The sequence below is a fragment of the Lissotriton vulgaris genome, chromosome 12, assembly GCF_964263255.1.
Source record: "Lissotriton vulgaris chromosome 12, aLisVul1.2, whole genome shotgun sequence".
Classification (NCBI taxonomy): Eukaryota; Metazoa; Chordata; class Amphibia; order Caudata; family Salamandridae; genus Lissotriton; species Lissotriton vulgaris.
Window position 1 is genome coordinate 409210164 of NC_141700.1, and position 16878 is coordinate 409227041.

The window sequence follows — 16878 nt, forward strand, 5'->3', positions numbered from 1 at the left end:
GAGAGAGGCTTGGACCAAGGGTTTCCTGCCTTGGGAGGTGCTAGCACCACCCCAGACCGGATTTTGTGTATTGGTAGGACAGGGCTGAAAGGAATGAGACATGCCTGGGGCACACAAGGTGTCCCTGTGCATACACCGGTCTAAACCAGTTCATGGGGCTCTCCAGCCCCAGCTCTGGCGCAAGACCGGACAAAGGATAGGGGGTTTAACCACCCCCCTTCCTGGTCCCACCCAAAGGAGGGACCTAGTGATAGTACATCCCCCTTTAGCAGGATAAAGATAGGAGCTGGTCCCATTCCAAGTTAGATTAATCCTGAACTGAAACTCTGCAAGAAGAAACTCTGGACTTCGACTTTCTACACAGAAGACTGAAGAAATCTCCCTTGTGGGCAAGGAGTGTCCACCCTGCACCAGCAGGCACCATCAGCGTCCAGCGGCTACCCTTTGTCGTCTTCCCTCGAGGATCCAGACTTCAGAGCCCGACGATACCTGGATTCCCAGACCTCTCCGACCTCTACCTACATCTGCAGCACAGCTGAGATCCGTGGGTGCGACAAGACACGTGGGACCGGCCATCTTGGAAGAAGCAGCACTATGCTCCAGCATGACTTCTGAGGTAACCTCGACCAAGTGCTTTGGGGACTGAGAACCCCGACCACAAGCAGCTCCTGCACCGAAGACCAGCCCTCCAGCATCCACGAGATCTGCGTGGGACCCTTCTGCCTGTTTGCTGCTCGACGCTTTGTCTGGTCACTTGCCAGCTGGCTAGTGACTTCCTAGACGACGAATCTTTAAATCCAATCTGCTGGTCTGGTTGCTCCAGACTGGCCCCTGCTTCCCTGCAAAGGAGAAGCACCCCGAACCCTCCTGGTCCACTCCAGACGCCGTTTCCACTCACCGCGTGGGTTGCCTTTGCCAAGGCATGTTGACTCCAAATCCGGATCCGACACCGCCGACAGCGAAAGCCTGCGTGGGACAGCTCGTGCCTCCATCCTGGTCGTCGAAGACACCTCCTGGTCCACGTGGCTGCAGAGACAAGCTTCCACTCTTCACCTGATTGCGATGACGACACCTGGTTCCACTCCTGGTTCTACTCCAGTCACTGGCTAGTGACTTTGAACCTTGTCCCCTCTGCTTTCAGGTTCTCCTCTTCACTGATCCACCCTTGGATCACACCGGACATCTTCCTCCTGGTCGCCTGCAGCATCTTTTCTTTCAGGCTCCATAGACTTCAACGCCAGAACCCGACACGACTTTGCACCTATGCACCCGCAGCCTGTGGGTGAGGTAACAAGATCATTTTGGTGCTCAAGGGTAGATTGACTCTCCTAGTGTCCAGTTCCACAGTCGTTTTAGTCCTAACTAGTCAGGATTGTCCGTACTCACCTTTTTCTTGAACTGTACTGTCCATAGACGTTGTCACGTGTGAGTTCACACTCTGCACACACGTTCCTTGGGCCTCCTATTACTTACCTAAAGTTAGGGTAGTGTAGTCCCAGCGATCCTACTGCCTCTGGACAGCTCCATTCCTTCTATCGACTTTCACATTCCACTTACTTAGTATATGATTTGTTGTGCCCCTAGGGCAACATTGTAATTGTGCAACTTAAACTTATTTTTCTTAAGAGTATTGTCATGTGCTTAGCCCTCTGATCTCATAAAGAGTTCAGAGGTGTTTGTTAGTTAATAAATATCTTGTTTATTTTCATAACTACCTGTGTGGTGTCCTTTCATTTGGTATTCAAGGGGTTATACGTGGTAAAACAGCTGGCTTCACATGCCAAAAGAGTTTAGCCTAAGACTGCTTTGTCCATGCTACCATTAGGATAGCTGGTCTATAAGGTTGACTTACAACCAATCACCATAAGGGTTGCTTGGACTGATACAAGGTGATCACTAGAACTAGTGAGCATCATATATCAGCCAACTTCTCACAACATCCCCTTATGGGACCCTGTTTTTCTTCCTACTGGGTGGCTCTGTCGCAGGGCCTCCTCCCTTCTGGGTATGGCTAGGGTATCTATTCTACGTTAAGGAATCTGGGGCTAGTAGTCTCTGTCAGATGTACGGGTTACTTACCTTCGGTAACAATGTATCTGGTAGAGACAATTCTAGCTGCAGATTCCTTCACAACCCGCCCTTCCTCCCCGGTCTGCGAGGACCTTCAGCTTGGTCTACTGCACTTGTCTGCCTCCGGGTGGTTTTGCCTTCTGCGAGTGCCCTCTTTCACTTCTTCCCTAATGGGATGCTTCGTTCTGTTTGTTTGATCCACTCCTTTCTTTCTGGTGATTGCTTGGGTGGTTCGTGGGTACTTCTGCGTCCCCTCACCCTGGTCTTCCAATGTGGGGCCTACTCACGCACTTCCCCTTTTTATTGCTTGAAATTCCTGACTCCTCTGTATCCTCTGAGTTGGGGACTCTTGGCTGTGCCTCGGCCCTTAGCTCTTACAGGGGATGTGCCTCTCCTTGATGGGCTTGTCTTGGGGTTATTTGTCGTTACTCTTCTGTTCTGGCCTTGTTGTCCTTCACTGTTTATGGAGTGTGATTGCAGGCCTCTTAGTCTGCTGTGAAATTTTTCACATACTTTTCTGCCCCCAGGTAGGATATCGTATTTGCTTAAAGGGTTGATTCGCAGTATTTTTTATTTTTTAATGTATTTAATTATTGAAGTTTTGTATAGCGCTTGCTGGACCCGAAGGTATCCGAGCGCTTCACAGCATGTACCAATTATGAGCAAACAAGTTCTGAACGGAAAACGAGAGCGGAGAAAAAAACCAAAAACATCTTCGGTATGCCAACTCAGAGGCAATATGACAACATTTGCGGAATGTGACTCAAGTTGGGGGGATTTCGATAGTAAACCTTCCTCAAGTCCTTTCTGGGGTACCCTTTACGGTTGAGAGCGCTCTAGGAAGAGGGCTTTGAGAAGTGTCTTGAATTTCGGGAAGGAGGTGGTCAGTCTGATGTGGGGTGGGATGGAGTTCCAAATTTTGGGTGCATTACCCGCGAAGGATTTGATTCCGGTTTTGAGTTTCCGAGCTCTCAGTGCGATGAGTAGAAGCGTGTTGGAGCTTCTGAGGTTTCTGGACTGACCGGCCCTTTTGATTTTGGCGGCCAGATATTCAGGTTTGCCTGTGTGCAAGGCTTTATGAGTGAGACAGGCTGTGTGAAAGCTGGTTTGTTGGTCAATAGGAAGCCACTTCAGTTACCTAAGTGCCGGAGAGATGTGCTCAAATTTTTTCGTTCCTGTGACCATTCTTGCTGCGGCATTGAGGGTAGTGGTCAGGGGACCTAAGTGAGATTTTGCTGAACCGGTCAAAGTTGCGATTCCATAATCAATTCTGGAAAGCACCAACGCCTGTGTGGCCTGTTTGAGATCTTTTGGAGGGAGGAAGGGTTTTATTCTGTACAGTAGCTTCAAGTTTAGGAACGCAAATTTTGCGTCTTTTGAGATGTTTTTTCATGTCCAGCTTGGGGTCACGGGTAATCCCTAGGGATTTGAGAGTCCGTTGGCCCGAGAGCCCCATTGAGGGCTTCTAAGGCTTTGAGCCATTCCTCGATTTGAGGGTTTTTGTCTCTATTCGAGATGAGGAGAACTTCTGTTTTCTCTTGGTTGAGTTTGAGGTGGTTCATTGAGAGCCACTGTTGGACCTCTTTGAGCGTGACGTTCAGTCTGTGGATGTCTTCGATCGAGGTGGTTTCCAGGTTGAGTTGTGTATCGTCCGCTTAGAGGTGGAAGGGAATGTTAGACTTCCTTAGAAGTGTGGTGAGGGGTTCCATGTAGACGTTGAAGAGTTGAGGAGAGAGAACTGACCCTTGTGGGACTCCTCTACTCACAGGTCGGGGGTCGGACTCGAAGTTGTTGATTTTTATTCTTTGTGTGCGGTTGTGAAAGAAGGAGGAGAACCATTTTAGTACCGTCCTTTCAATGCCTGCTCGCTCTTGGAGGACTTTGAGGAGCAGGGTGTGGTCAACTGTATCGAACGTGGCCGATAGGTCAAGTAGGATGAGAAGGCTGCATTGGTCAGAGTCGAGAGACATGTGAAAATCATCTAGGACATTTAAGATTGCGGTTTTGGTGCTGCATCCCTTTCTGAATCCTGATTGGTGCGGGTCTAGTAGTTTGATGTTCTCTAGGTGTTGGGTTAACTGAGGGAGAACACATCTTTCAAGAATTTTAGATAGAAGCGGAAGGTTTGAAGTTGTTCATGTCCTCGTGTCCAGACCTGGTTTTTTTAGTAACGGAGTGACTTGACCCACTTTGCGGCAGTCAGGAATGAATCCTGTGCTCACTGAACTGTTGATCATCATGCACCAGATTGGGGCTAGGGTGAGCTTCATTTCTTTCATCAGGTTCGAGGGTTTCTGGTCTAGGGAGTGGGATGAGGGTTTTAGCGGCGGCTATCAGCTTGATTGTCTCATCTTCCTGGATGGGGTGGAAGGAGGACCAAAGCGTAGGAGTGCTCACTAGGGAGTTGCTTATTGTTGCTAGTGTCGAGGTCCCCATGAGGGAGGCGGGGTCAGTGCTGAGAGCCAGATCTATTTTGTCGACTTTTTTCATTGAAAAAGCTAGCAAAGTTGTCACAGAGCGATTTTGACGCCGCCTTGTTGGATACTACGGTTTGGATGTTTGGCTCCTAATGATGTTAAAGAGTTCATTAAGGCGATTTTTAGCGTTGTCTAGGGCAGAGCAGAAGAAGGATGACTTTTTGTTCTTGATGTGCTTGTTGTAGTTTCTACGTGCTGCCTTGAGTTGATCACGATGGAGGGAGGAGGGATTATTCCTCCAAGCTCTTTCTACGGTTCGGAGGTGTTTTCTTTCCTCATTGATGTCAGTGGTGAACCAAGAACTAGAGGGGGTGTTTCTGTTTTTTTTTTGTTTCAGGGGCGTCAGCCGGTCCAAGGTGAGCGTCCGGTTAGAGTGGTAGAGTGAGATAAGTTCTAAGGTTGAGAGGTGCTCCGCTTCGATTGGGAGGAGCATGCTTAGCGCTTCTTCTAGTTTGTCTTGAGGGACCCGGGATGTATTCCTGGCCCATTTCGGAGGAGCCAGAGTGAGGGTTTGGATAGGGCCGGTTGGTTGATATGAAAAAGAATAATGTGGTGATCTGACCAGTCGACAGCAATGATGTAGTCAATATTGATCGATTTCATGTCCGAGATGATTGCATCTAGAATCGCTCCTCTGTGGTGTGTTTCTTCTAGGCAGTGTTGGAACATACCGTTGTCTAGCCGGAGTCCTTTCAGAGATTGGATGAGCGGGTTTTTTGTTTCGTTCCATCTTAAGCTGAGGTCACCCAGAATTAAGCTGTTATCGTTGCTGAGAGCGCATTGGGTGATCAAGTCCGAGAGCTGTATTAGTTATGGTTACCGGGTGGGTGGTACAGGAGATGGCAGTGTAGTGAGCTGTTAGTGTGCGATTTGATGATGACCGATAGGCATTCAAAGGAATTATAAAGGCAGCTTGTATGGGGAGGCGGGGGGGGGTGAGGAGCTGAGCCCTGTGGTCGAAAGGCTGCTGGCTGTGTCGTTTCTAGAGGCGTTCAGAGGTGGCTGGAGTGCTAACTCTTGCATCTCGCCCAACTGAGGTGTGACAGGGGGGGGAGGGTGAGGCCTAGTTGAGGATGGGGGTCAAGATCCACTCCGGTGGGAGGGCTCTGCTCTGGTTCAGTAGGGGTTGACTGGGGGGGAAGGGTTGGCTTAGAGGTCGGGCTCCCCATGGGGCGGGTGAAAGATCTGGGCGCAGACTGGTTAGTGGGGGAGAAGGGGCTATGGAGCATTAGTAGTTGGGAGGGGGGCTCTGGAGGTTGGGTGGGGTGGATGAGGGGGCGGGGGAGGGTGGTCGGAGGGGCTGCGGTTGCGGAGGAGGCGAGGCTAGGGAGTTCTCGTAACTTGGAGGGGTGGGCTCTGGGATTGGGCGCATGCGGGAACAGGAGGTTTAGTGCTTGAATGGGTTTGCTTGGGGGAGTGAGCCGCGCCTGTTGTGCGTTTTGTGATTTTGCTTTCTTTAGAGAGGGGAAGAACTCCAGGTTCTCGTCCTTAGCTTCTCAAAGATGGTAATCGAGATGTCTCCGCTCAGGGACTGGTGTTTCAAGAGGGAGATGGTTAATTTGCGGCTGTGGGATGTGGTGGTGGTAGCTGTGCTCTGCTCTTCACTTCTATGACTTTAGGTGCCACAGTGGCTTGCACTCTCCCGATTGGTGCAGTTCCTCACCATTTGCATTTTTCGTTTGTTTATCTGATTTTTTTCGCACACTGTTTCTATATTCTCACAGTTTTTGTTTGTGATGGCTCCGCGTTGTGGCGCGGAAAATTTCTCTGAAGAAAACTGACGTTGCCGCACCGGGATGGGGCTCATGTGACCGACATCAGGGCAATGTCACATGGTTCCGCCCATCACAAACCCCCTCTTTCTCCCCCCCCCCCCCCCCTACCCCCCCTTCCCGGCGCATAGAGATGCTGTGGCAAAGAACATTTGCCAGATCCAGTCTTACGCCTGGGGATAATTATACGCTAAGGAATCTGTGGCTAGAATAGTCTTTACCAGATACATCGTTACCGAAGGTAAGTAACTCGTACATCTGGAATGATATTTTAATATATGGTATGCACCCGAAAGAATCCTACCTAATTAAGTGATGTAATGCGAAGTGATTTTTTCTAAATAACTAGATTGCATTGTACATAGTGGCAGTGATGTACCAAGTATAATAGAGTAGTCATTTTTGTGAATGAGGCTTTATGTAAGCATGCTATGTTGTCAGAGAATAATCAAAACAATCCATTTCTCTAGAAATTGGCATTATAGATGTTGCTTATGTTATGTTAACTAGGAAATATTGAAAGCTTGTTATCCGGCAATAAGTGTGCAAGATGATAATGATAAAGCACAACTGAACAGCAGCTTGTTTATATGTATAAGTAAGGTATTCTGAACTCTGAAATTCCTAACTTGGCATGGACAATGTGTGGATGCATTACTTTCCTCTGTATAAAAGAATACCTTGCATTTTGCACAAGATGTACTCATCTGAAATTTGAGCAAGTGTGCACTATTAATCATTATTAAATAAACTATTCTAGGGTGTTGCTTCGAGTACGAATGCTGTATTATCTAAAGCAAGAAGTCATTGGCAACCATTACCAAAACGTATTTGATGGAGCTGATTGCAGGTATAATTTTCTTGCTACTCACATTATATTGTGTAATACAGTGTAATATGCTTTTTAGGTTGTTATATTTTGTATTTTAATGTGATTTTATTTGTAGGGCTAAATTAATCTTGAAATTACTTTGTATTAAAGTTACTGTGCCTTTGAAAATATGTAGATTTAATACCTTTGTACGGTGAATGATAGACTATGCAGATTGTATATCTGAAAGAAACAGGTTAGTGTTAGATTCCTTACCTTAGAATATCCCCAGGCGTCAGACTTGATCCTGAAAGTTTTGCGTAGCAGTAACCCTGCGAGTCGGTAGGCGTCGTCTGTGGCTCCGCATCAGTCATTGGCGCCGGGATTACGTTGTAGGAGTACTTAGACGCCGCCCTCGCGCGCTGACGTCAGTTCTTCTTTTTTCCGCACCAGCAAGCGCAGATCCGGAAAAAGCAGTACTCCTTAGTCACTTTTTGACTAACTTTTTCGATCTTTTTGATCCTGTTTCGAGTCGTAAGACTATCGGTGCCGGTAGGGATGCCTAGGTTCAAGCCCTGTGGTGATTGCAACCGACTGATGTCGGTTACTGACCCCCATCGCCGGTGCCTGTATTGCCATGGGGCCGTCCATGACGACAAGTCTTGCCCCGACTGCCGGGCCTTGACGTCGAAGGCTAGGCGGGAGCGGTTCCGTATGCGCCTCGAGCTCCGGCAGTCGGCCCCGCGCCGTACACGTTCCAGTTCGAGGAGGAGGTCAAAGGACCGGTCGCGGGGCCACAGTCATCGGAGCTCGGCGAGTCAACACCATTCCTCGGGCTCCAAGTCCTCAGGTAAGAGGCACAAGAAGTCGAAGAGACGACATTGCTCTTCTGACTCCCCCCACCTCCCGACACTCGCGAGATACGGCTGGGGGTTCGGGCGGCGCCGGAGGAGATCGATGCCTTCCTCATGGCCATGAGGTCGCTCTCTCCTCCGTCTGGTCCCGCTGTGGCGCCTTCGGGCCGCTGCCCCGGCTTGGAGCCCAAGCGGACCAGGTGCTTCGTCGACTGCTCCGGTCCCGACGCCGCAGGGCCCCACCAGATGCGGGTCGCCGCTGGTCGACCTTACGAGCCCTCCGCTCCAGACGCCGTCCCCAGACGACGAAGTCTCTCGGCCCTCCTTCGGTCAGGATCCTGCGTTGGACCGGCGTCGCTCGAAGCTGCATTCGACGCCGAGATAAGAGGAATCGTTCTATGATCCGGCCCCATCTTTTGCACTGGACTATCAGGAGATGGGAGACGAGGAGGATTGGGAGGGGTCTGAGGACCTCTGGCACAAGAGTGCCAGTCGTATCGGGACTGGGCAGTGGATTTAGGGGAGGCCAGTGGTTTGGACACTTCGCCCGACACTGGCTATGTCTCCACTCCTACCGTGGCTACGGAGGAGGGGGTTGCTTACAGCGTGGTGATGACGAGGGCGGCCAAGGCCTTGGGTCTTGGGTCTTGAGCTCCCCGTCGCGGCCGTGAGGATTAACCTCCCCACCGAGGTCCTTAAACTGCAGGCAAGCTCTTCGGAGCTTCTACTGCCGTTTAATGAGGCCCTTACTGACGTTCTGTTGGGCACTTGGTCCAGGCCCGCTACAGGTCCCACTGTAGATCGGAACGTGGCCAGGCGCCACCGCCCGGCCACCTCAACCCTAGCTTCCTGTGTACCCACCCCACCCCGAGAACCTTGTTATCCAGGCCTCTAACTCCCAGACCGCATTCCCGACTGCTCCACCTGATCGGGAATCCAAAAGGTATGAGCAGTTTGGTAAGAAGCTGTTCTCCTCACTCAGTTTGGGGTTGCGGTCGGTCAACACCGCTTGCCTTTTGGGCCGTTCTACCCACTCTCTGTGGGACACGGTCGTGGACGTGCTGCTAGGTTGCGTGAGGAGGCCCGGGTCAAACTCGCTCAAGCCCTTGCGGAAGGGCGAGATGCAGCACGGTACTGTATCCTATGTGGGCTGGATACCATGGACTCGCTGGGCAGGGCGATTTCCACGACGGTGGCAGTTTACCGCCACGCCTGGCTGAGGTCTGCCAACTTTGCGGCTTATGTCCAGAATTCCCTCATGGAGTAGGTAGTGTATGCAGCAACTGCAGATACATCCCCTAATGAGGCACTCCTCAGGTGATCAATGAACGTGATTCACAAATTCAATAAAGTTTCATTATGTATTCAATGTTGTTCGTCATATGTTTTTCTTGAAACCTGATATTAACAGCATATCAGTTAGAGTAACGTTATTCCATTAGTCTGATACATGAACTTTTCTCCAATGCATTTCGGTCAGGGATGCCCTTTATCACGGAGTGCTGTGGAGGAAGACAGAGAGAATAGGGTAAGGGGTGGGTAGACGACTGGCGTGGTAATGGGAATTATTAGTGTCTATCGGTGGGGGAATAGGCGTTGATGAATCGGAAAGGTTAGAATGGTGCACGAAAATCAACGTGAAGGGAGGGAGTGTGAAGGAAGTTTTACCGCGTGAAGCTAAGAAATGAAATGAAGTGAAAGATCTAAACGCGTGGGCGTTTAGATGCGGCGAACGAGGACTTACTTCATGCTCAAGCGTAGCGGAGTCCGCTGTTCAACGGTTGCGAAGTCGGAGTCAGGTGTGGTAGTGGGAGGGGGTTATAGGTGTCTGAAGGTGAACAGAGGGAATGAGTAGAAAGAGGACTAAGGGTCGGAAAGTGAAGCTGCCATATTTTAACGGTGTATGACCACGAAGGATCGTGAAGTAAAAGCAACGGTAAAGTGAAAGAAATAAGGAGCAATGCAGACAAATCAGCAATAACATATATATATATATTACAGGTAGCAACTATATTCAATGCGATCATTAAGACCAAATGGTTTTAAAGTCTGTAATCGATAAATCCATTCTAGTTCTCTCTTTAACAATAGTTTGTGGTTGTCAGTTCCTTCTCTTTTGATGAGAGTTTCCAAAACTATGAATTTGAGTTGTGCGATGGTGTGGCGTGATTCAGCAAAGTGCATGGCAATGTTCGATTTCTCAAGTTTCAGACGTGTGTTGGATTTATGTTCATTTAAACGTGTTTTTATTTTACGTTCAGTTTTTCCAACATATAGCTTCCCGCAGGGGCATTTTAAAGCGTAAATTAAGTTCATCGAGTCGCATGTGGCATCAACTTGTAATTTGATGGCATGGCCCTTCATTGGGTGTTGAATGATGTTACCCTTGATGACACTGTTACAGTGGTTACAGTTTAAACAAGGTTGAGTTCCTTGATGTTGTGGAGTTGCTGGAGTGGGTTTGGAAAGAATCTCTTTGATGTTTTTGCTTCTAGTATGGGCAAATAAAGGAGGTTTTTCAAAGATGCCCCGGAAATCGGGTTCCATCTGTAGAATGGCCCAGTGTTTGAGTATGATTTTCTTGTAGATGGAGCTGGCTGTAGAAAATTTGGAAACTAGCACTATGCGTTGTTCCTTGTCTTTCTTGGTTTTTAGTAAGCAATCTTGTCTGGAGATCTTTTCAACTCGACTCTGGGCTTCCCGGAGGACTTCCTCGGGGTAACCTCGGTTGAGAAAGCGTTCATGCATTTGGTTGATGCGTGTTATCAATGTCTGTTCATCAGACACTATGCGTTTCACTCGCAACATTTGGGAAAATGGTAAGTGTTTCTTGAGGGAGCCTTGGTGGAAACTGGAGTAATGTAGGGTGTTATTACGATCCGTGTTTTTCCTGTGAAGATCTGTGATGAGCCCTTTGTAGGGTGATCTTGATGTTAACGTCCAAAAAGGACATTTCTGTGTCACTGATTTGCCATGTGAGGTTGATGCGTGAATCCTTAGTGTTTACTTCAGTGAGTACTTGATTTAGTGAGTCTTTGGTGTCTGACCACATTATGAATAGGTCGTCTATGTATCTGATGTACATTTTTGATTTGTTTTGGAATGTCAGGTTGGTATATATGTGTTGATTTTCAAAATTCTCCATGTATAAATTTGCATACGTGGGAGCAGCACAATTTCCCATCGCCATTCCGGATAGCTGAAGGTACCATCGATCCTCTTGTTGGAAATAGCTATGATAAAGAGTGTAGATCATAAGCTCCATTAAAAAAGACTGCATTTGTGCGTCAATGTCACTGTTGAGGAGGGCATGTTCAATGGCTTCGATGCCTCCTTGATGTGGTATCGAAGTGTAGAGAGAGCTAACATCAGCTGTACAAAGGATGAGTGATTCATTGTTGTTGAATTGAACTTCAGATAATTTCACAAGGAAATCTGTAGTGTCCTTGATGTAACTGGTAGTTTTTATGACAAGTGGTTGGAGGTACTTGTCGATGAATTTTCCGGTGGGTTCGTGTATTGATCCTTTCGTGGAAACAATGGGCCTGAAGGGAGGGTCCAGGAGGTTTTTATGTATCTTAGGACACATGTGTATGGTCGGACTCTTGGGATGCTCTTGTAGTAAATACTTTTTGGTACGATCTTCAATGATGCCTGCTCGGTGAGCTGTAATCACAATGTCATTGAGGATGTTTTGGAATTCCCTGGTCGGGTTGTTATCAAGTGCCATGTAGATCGTGGTGTCTTGTAAATGTTCGTGTAGTTTTTGTATATACATGGTAGAATTAAGGATTACTAAAGCTCCTCCCTTATCAGCTTTGACACATCTAATTCGTGAGTTGTTGGCCAACGATTTGAGGGTGTCACGATCCTTCATAGTTAAGTTTTGTTGTTTTGAAGGTTTTTTAAAATTGATTTTTTGCAAATCATTGCGCACTAAAGTTTCAAACAGATCAATGCACTTGTGACTGTTGGGTGCTTGATAGGTACTGGGAGGACGTAAGCCTCTAAGTTCATCGTCTTTGTCCAAAGTACTAGCTGGTAGGATTGGCAAAAAAATGACGTAGTCTCAATTTTTTTGTGAACTTGAAGGTGCTCACTTCTAGTTCTAGAAGGTTAGTCTGTGCTGTAGGTATAAATGATGTGCCTTTCTCAAGTAGGTTCATTTGGTAAGTAGGGATGTCAATGTCAGAGATGTTAATAACTAAACGTTCTTTTTTGGTTTGAGGTCTTTCTTGGCAACTGTTCTCTGCATGTTTGGTGGACTCTTTTCTTTTTCTTTTGTTCTGGCTCCTCCTGAGTCTTCGAGTTGGTCTGGACCTACTTCTAAAAAATGCGCTGTTGAAGTTTGTTCATGGCTGGTTGCTGACGTGCTGGCTTGTTCGTCATTTGATGGTGGTCTAGGTGCTGGAGGTTTGCGAGATGTTCGATATGTAGAATCAGTGTCCGAGGATGATGTGTCCGTCTGGGTATTAGGTGGTCTATTGCAACGTCTTTGGGCATAGACGTCAGCCCATGAATAAACTTCATCAAGCTTGTAATTAAGCGTGTCCCTGCGAAATTTTCTCACTTTTCGCTCATTGATTTCTTTTTGATGTTTGTCGAGAGTGTTTTTGATATCCTCAAGGGTGGAATTCATTTCTTCTGATGTAAACATATCTTTGAGTTCATTGTCAATCTCCTTAATTTCTACTTCAAGTTCTTTGAGTATTCCAGCCAATTCTTCAACGATAAGTAGTATCAAATCGAGGCTGCATTTATTAAGTATTCCATTCCACTTGTCCTGGAATATTTTAGAGTTTTTGCAGAGTGAAGGTTTTAAGGCTATCTGTAGCCCGCGAGGGATTCTGAGTGCTCGGTGGTATCTAAGTAATGTGCTCGCATGGAGCTTCTGGTTGATGTGACGTTTGGACAGGTATAATAGTTGTTTTATGCATTGCTCCTTACTCCGACTGGTAGTAGATGGGCTGATGTCTTCCTCTATCAGCGAGTAGATTCGTTGTCTTTCGGTATCATCATAGGCTAAAGTGTGCGCTCTGGCTTCAGTGCTTTTACTAATTTCATCGAACTGCATATTGTGGCGTGCAGCCCACCTTGGGCGGAAAGGCGAATTGACAAAAAGGAGATAGGTGGTGCACTGCACGGGTTAATTTGAGGTTCTGAACGTTTTTCTCAAAGTTCTGGGTGCTCTCAAGGGTGGTGTTTTCCGTCCAAACACCACCCTTGAGAGCACCCAGAACTTTGAGAAAAACGTTCAGAACCTCAAATTAACCCGTGCAGTGCACCACCTATCTCCTTCTTTTTGTCAGAATTCCCTCATGGACATGCCGTTTGATGACGTCTCCCCTTTGGCGACATGGAACGCCTGAGCGTTTTAAGGACTCCAGGGCTACGGCCAAGTCCTTGGGCCTGTCGGGCCAGCGCCAGCAAACTTCTTCCTTTCGTGGCAAAGGAAGGGGTGCCCCATCACGTCCTGTTAGCCACGGGCCGCAGACTAACATCCAGCACGGCGGCGGACGTGGTAACCGCCGTTGAGGTGCCAGGGGACAGCGGTGAGGCCAGTCCACATCCATCCCCGCAGCATCCGCATCAAAGCCCTCGTAGTCCGAGCTTTCAGGCCCATTGCACGCCAGTGAGGGGCAGGGCTCGCCATCACCTCCTCCACTGGCGCACCATCACGTCGGACAGGTGAGTGCCTCAAATTGTCCGAAGGGGCTACTCCCTCCCCTTCGAGGCGGCCCCTCCAGCCATTCCACCGCAGTACCACCGCATGTCGGGGGATCACTTGCCACTTCTGCAAGAGGAAGTTACGGCCCTCTTGGCCAAGGGGGCCAACGAGCGCGTTCCTGGGCCAGAAGTAGGGTGTGGTTGCTTCTCCCTCTACTTTCTGGTTCCCAAGAAAAGCAAAGGGGGCCTACGCTCTATCTTGGACCTGCGGAACATCAACGGCTTCCTCCGAAAGGAGAAGTTCAACATGCTGACTTTGGCTCCAGTCATAGCTGCCCTAGACCCTGGAGACAGGATGGTGGCGTTGGACTTGCAGGACGCGTATTTTCACATCCCCGTCCTGCCAGCCCACTGGCGCTAACTGCGGTTCACGGTAGGCCACGAGCACTTTCAGTTTACCGTGCTCCCCTTCGGCCTTACCAGCGCCCCTCGGGTGTTCACGTAAGTGATGCCGGTGGTCACAGCTCATCTGCGCAGATTAGGGGTGCCAGTCTTCCCCTATCTCGACAACTGGTTGTTGAAGGCGGGCTCACCCCAGACAGTCGTCAGCCACCTCCAGACTATGGCCGACCTCCTGCACCTGCTGGGTTCTCCATCAATGTGCCAATGTCACACCTGTGTCCCTCTCAGAAGCTCCTCTTCATCGGAGCGGTTCTGGACTCCGCGCGGTTTTGGGTTTATCCTCCTGAACAGCGGGTTTGGGATATTCAGGCTCTGATTCCGATCTTTCAGCCTTTATCCCGGGTCTCGGTCAGGTTGACTTTGCGGGTTCTGAGGCTGATGGCCTCCCACATCCTTCTGGTGCGTCACACCCGGTGGCGGATGCGGGCTCTGCAGTGGGACCTGAAGTTTCAGTGGGCCCAGCATCAGGGCAACCTGTCCGTCCACGTCCTGATCTCGGAGGGCACTGCGAGACAGCTGAAGTGGTGGCTCACGGACTGCGATTGGGTCAGCGGCAGATCCCTCTCCCAAGCCCAACCGGAGCACGTAGTTGTGACGGATGCTTCCCTTCTGGGCGGGGGCGGGGGCGGGGGGTGGGGGCACATGGGAGAGGTGGAGATCAGAGGCCTCTGGTCTCCGGCGGAGTACCGGCTCCACATCAACCTTCTGGAGCTACGGGCGACCCGGCTTGCACTGACAGCATTCCTCCCCTCTGTCCGGGGAAGTGTAGTGCAGGTGTTCACGGACAACACCACCGCCATGTGGTACCACCGCCATGTGGTACTCCAACAAACAGGGCGGGGTGTGGTCGTGGGCCCTGTGTCAGGAGGCTTTGCTCCTCTGGCAATGGCCAGAACATCAGGGCGTGACCCTGGCGTGACCCTGGTGTTTCAACACCTGGCAGGTTCCCTGAACCCCAGGGCCGACGAACTCAGCCGTCGGTGCATGATGGATCACAAATGGCGTCTGAACTTGAACATGGCTCAAGGTCTCTTTCAGCAGTGGGGAGAGCCTTGGTTAGATCTATTGCCCACTTAAGAGAACGCACAATGTCATCAGTTCTGCGCATTGGAATTTTCGTCGCGAGTGGAGCTGCGGTCTGTTGTACGCTTTTCTGCCTATACCACTTCTGCCCAGAGTGCTGAAGATCATCAGGCGAGTCCGGGCCCAAGTCATCCTTGTGGCTCCGGACTGGGCACGAAGATACTGGTATCCGGAGCTACTCAGTATGTCAGTCAATCCCCCAATTCGTCTGCCTCTTCAGGAGGACCTTCTGTCGCAGCAGCAGGGGTCGGTCCTCCACCCGATCCTGTCCAGCGTCCACCTCCATGTGTGGAGATTGAGCGGCGGCAGTTGAGGCCATTTGACTTGCCTCCTGAAGTCTGTGATGTGATTCTGGCAGCCAGGCGTCCCTCCACGAAATCGGTATACGCCTGCAGGTGGAACAAATTTGTGGCATGGTGCACATAAGCGTGGCTCAAATCCACCTGAGCGACTTACCTCACTCATATACCATTACCATATAATAAGCCAGCCGGACAGTGGAGAAGAATTAGTAATATATTTATTTGGCCATAATATTCATCTGCAGATGGACCCCGTCAGGTCTACACCCCAGGGAGTGCACCGAGAGGACTGCCTCATCTCATCACAGCAATACATTATAACATAGCATGGCAGAGTAAAACCACGCCCAGAGTGGAAAAGTACCGGGCTCAGCAGAGGGTGAACAATGAACTCAAACACCAGGCATCTGCACCTGCAAGGGCAACATTATTATCTTTACTCCAAGGCCACGGAGCCGAGACTCTGCTTCTCCAGAGCATGGAAACATTTCTGCTCATAAAGGAGGGGGGAAAACTGTACCATGAAACATTGGAGCTGCAGAGCAAATGTCAGCATCAGAAGTCTCTCTGCCATTGACAAGCTTCTCTCTCTTATAGAAGAGTGTACAGAAATGTCTATTCTGTAAACTTAACCAAGGGAAAGCCATGTACTACAACAAGTCTTCTAACTTAGAAGGCAAAAATTTGACAAAAGCTTACCCATTACAGAAACAATTCTATCCAGCTGAAGCTTGCATATTACAAAAATGGCTCAGTGGGTTGCAGCACATGAATAATAAGCTGTAACTGCATATTGGTTAGACACATTAGGCTAACATATTCACAACATCATTAGGACATTCTGTAACAGGAAAATTGCAATCTATCACACAGCAAAGGCTGTGGATCCCCTTTCTGCCCCCCTTTCAGAGGTTCTCCTCTTTCTTATTTCTCTTGCCCAGCAGGGCTCTGCTCTGGGCACTATCAAGGGCTACAGCTCTGCCATTTCAGCCTTTTTAAGGCTATCTGATCAGCCTTCTCTTTTCAAGTCCCCTGTTGTGAATAGATTCTTGAAGGGCATCACTCACATGTTTCCTCCTGTTCCTTTCGTGATGCCTCAGTGTGACTTGAATCTTGTTCTTACTTATTTGATGTGCGCTCCTTTCGAGCCACTTCACAATGTCCCTCTTCGTCTTCTCACTCTTAAGACTGCCTTCCTGGTTGCCATCACCTCTGCCAGGAGAGTGAGTGAGCTCCAGGCTCTTTCTTCCAAACCTCCTTTCCTTTCTGTCCATCCGGACAAAGTTGTCTTGAGAACTTGTCCCTCTTTCCTGCCCAAGGTAGTCACAGCCTTCCACATCGAGCAGTCGCATTCCTCGAAAGAGGAAAAGAGGCTCCACC

General features: G+C 49.2%; 1 protein-coding gene across 5 annotated transcripts in view; it reads left to right on the forward strand.

The window, feature by feature from the left end:
• CHD9 (chromodomain helicase DNA binding protein 9) overlaps positions 1-16878 on the forward strand; it is a 2197083-nt gene that overhangs the window by 1488167 nt on the left and 692038 nt on the right. For all 5 annotated transcript variants that reach the window (XM_086945174.1, XM_086945175.1, XM_086945176.1 and 2 more), the window contains one exon: positions 7080-7169. In XM_086945174.1, the coding sequence (XP_086801300.1) occupies positions 7080-7169 (90 nt within the window). The remainder of the gene's footprint in view (positions 1-7079; positions 7170-16878) is intronic.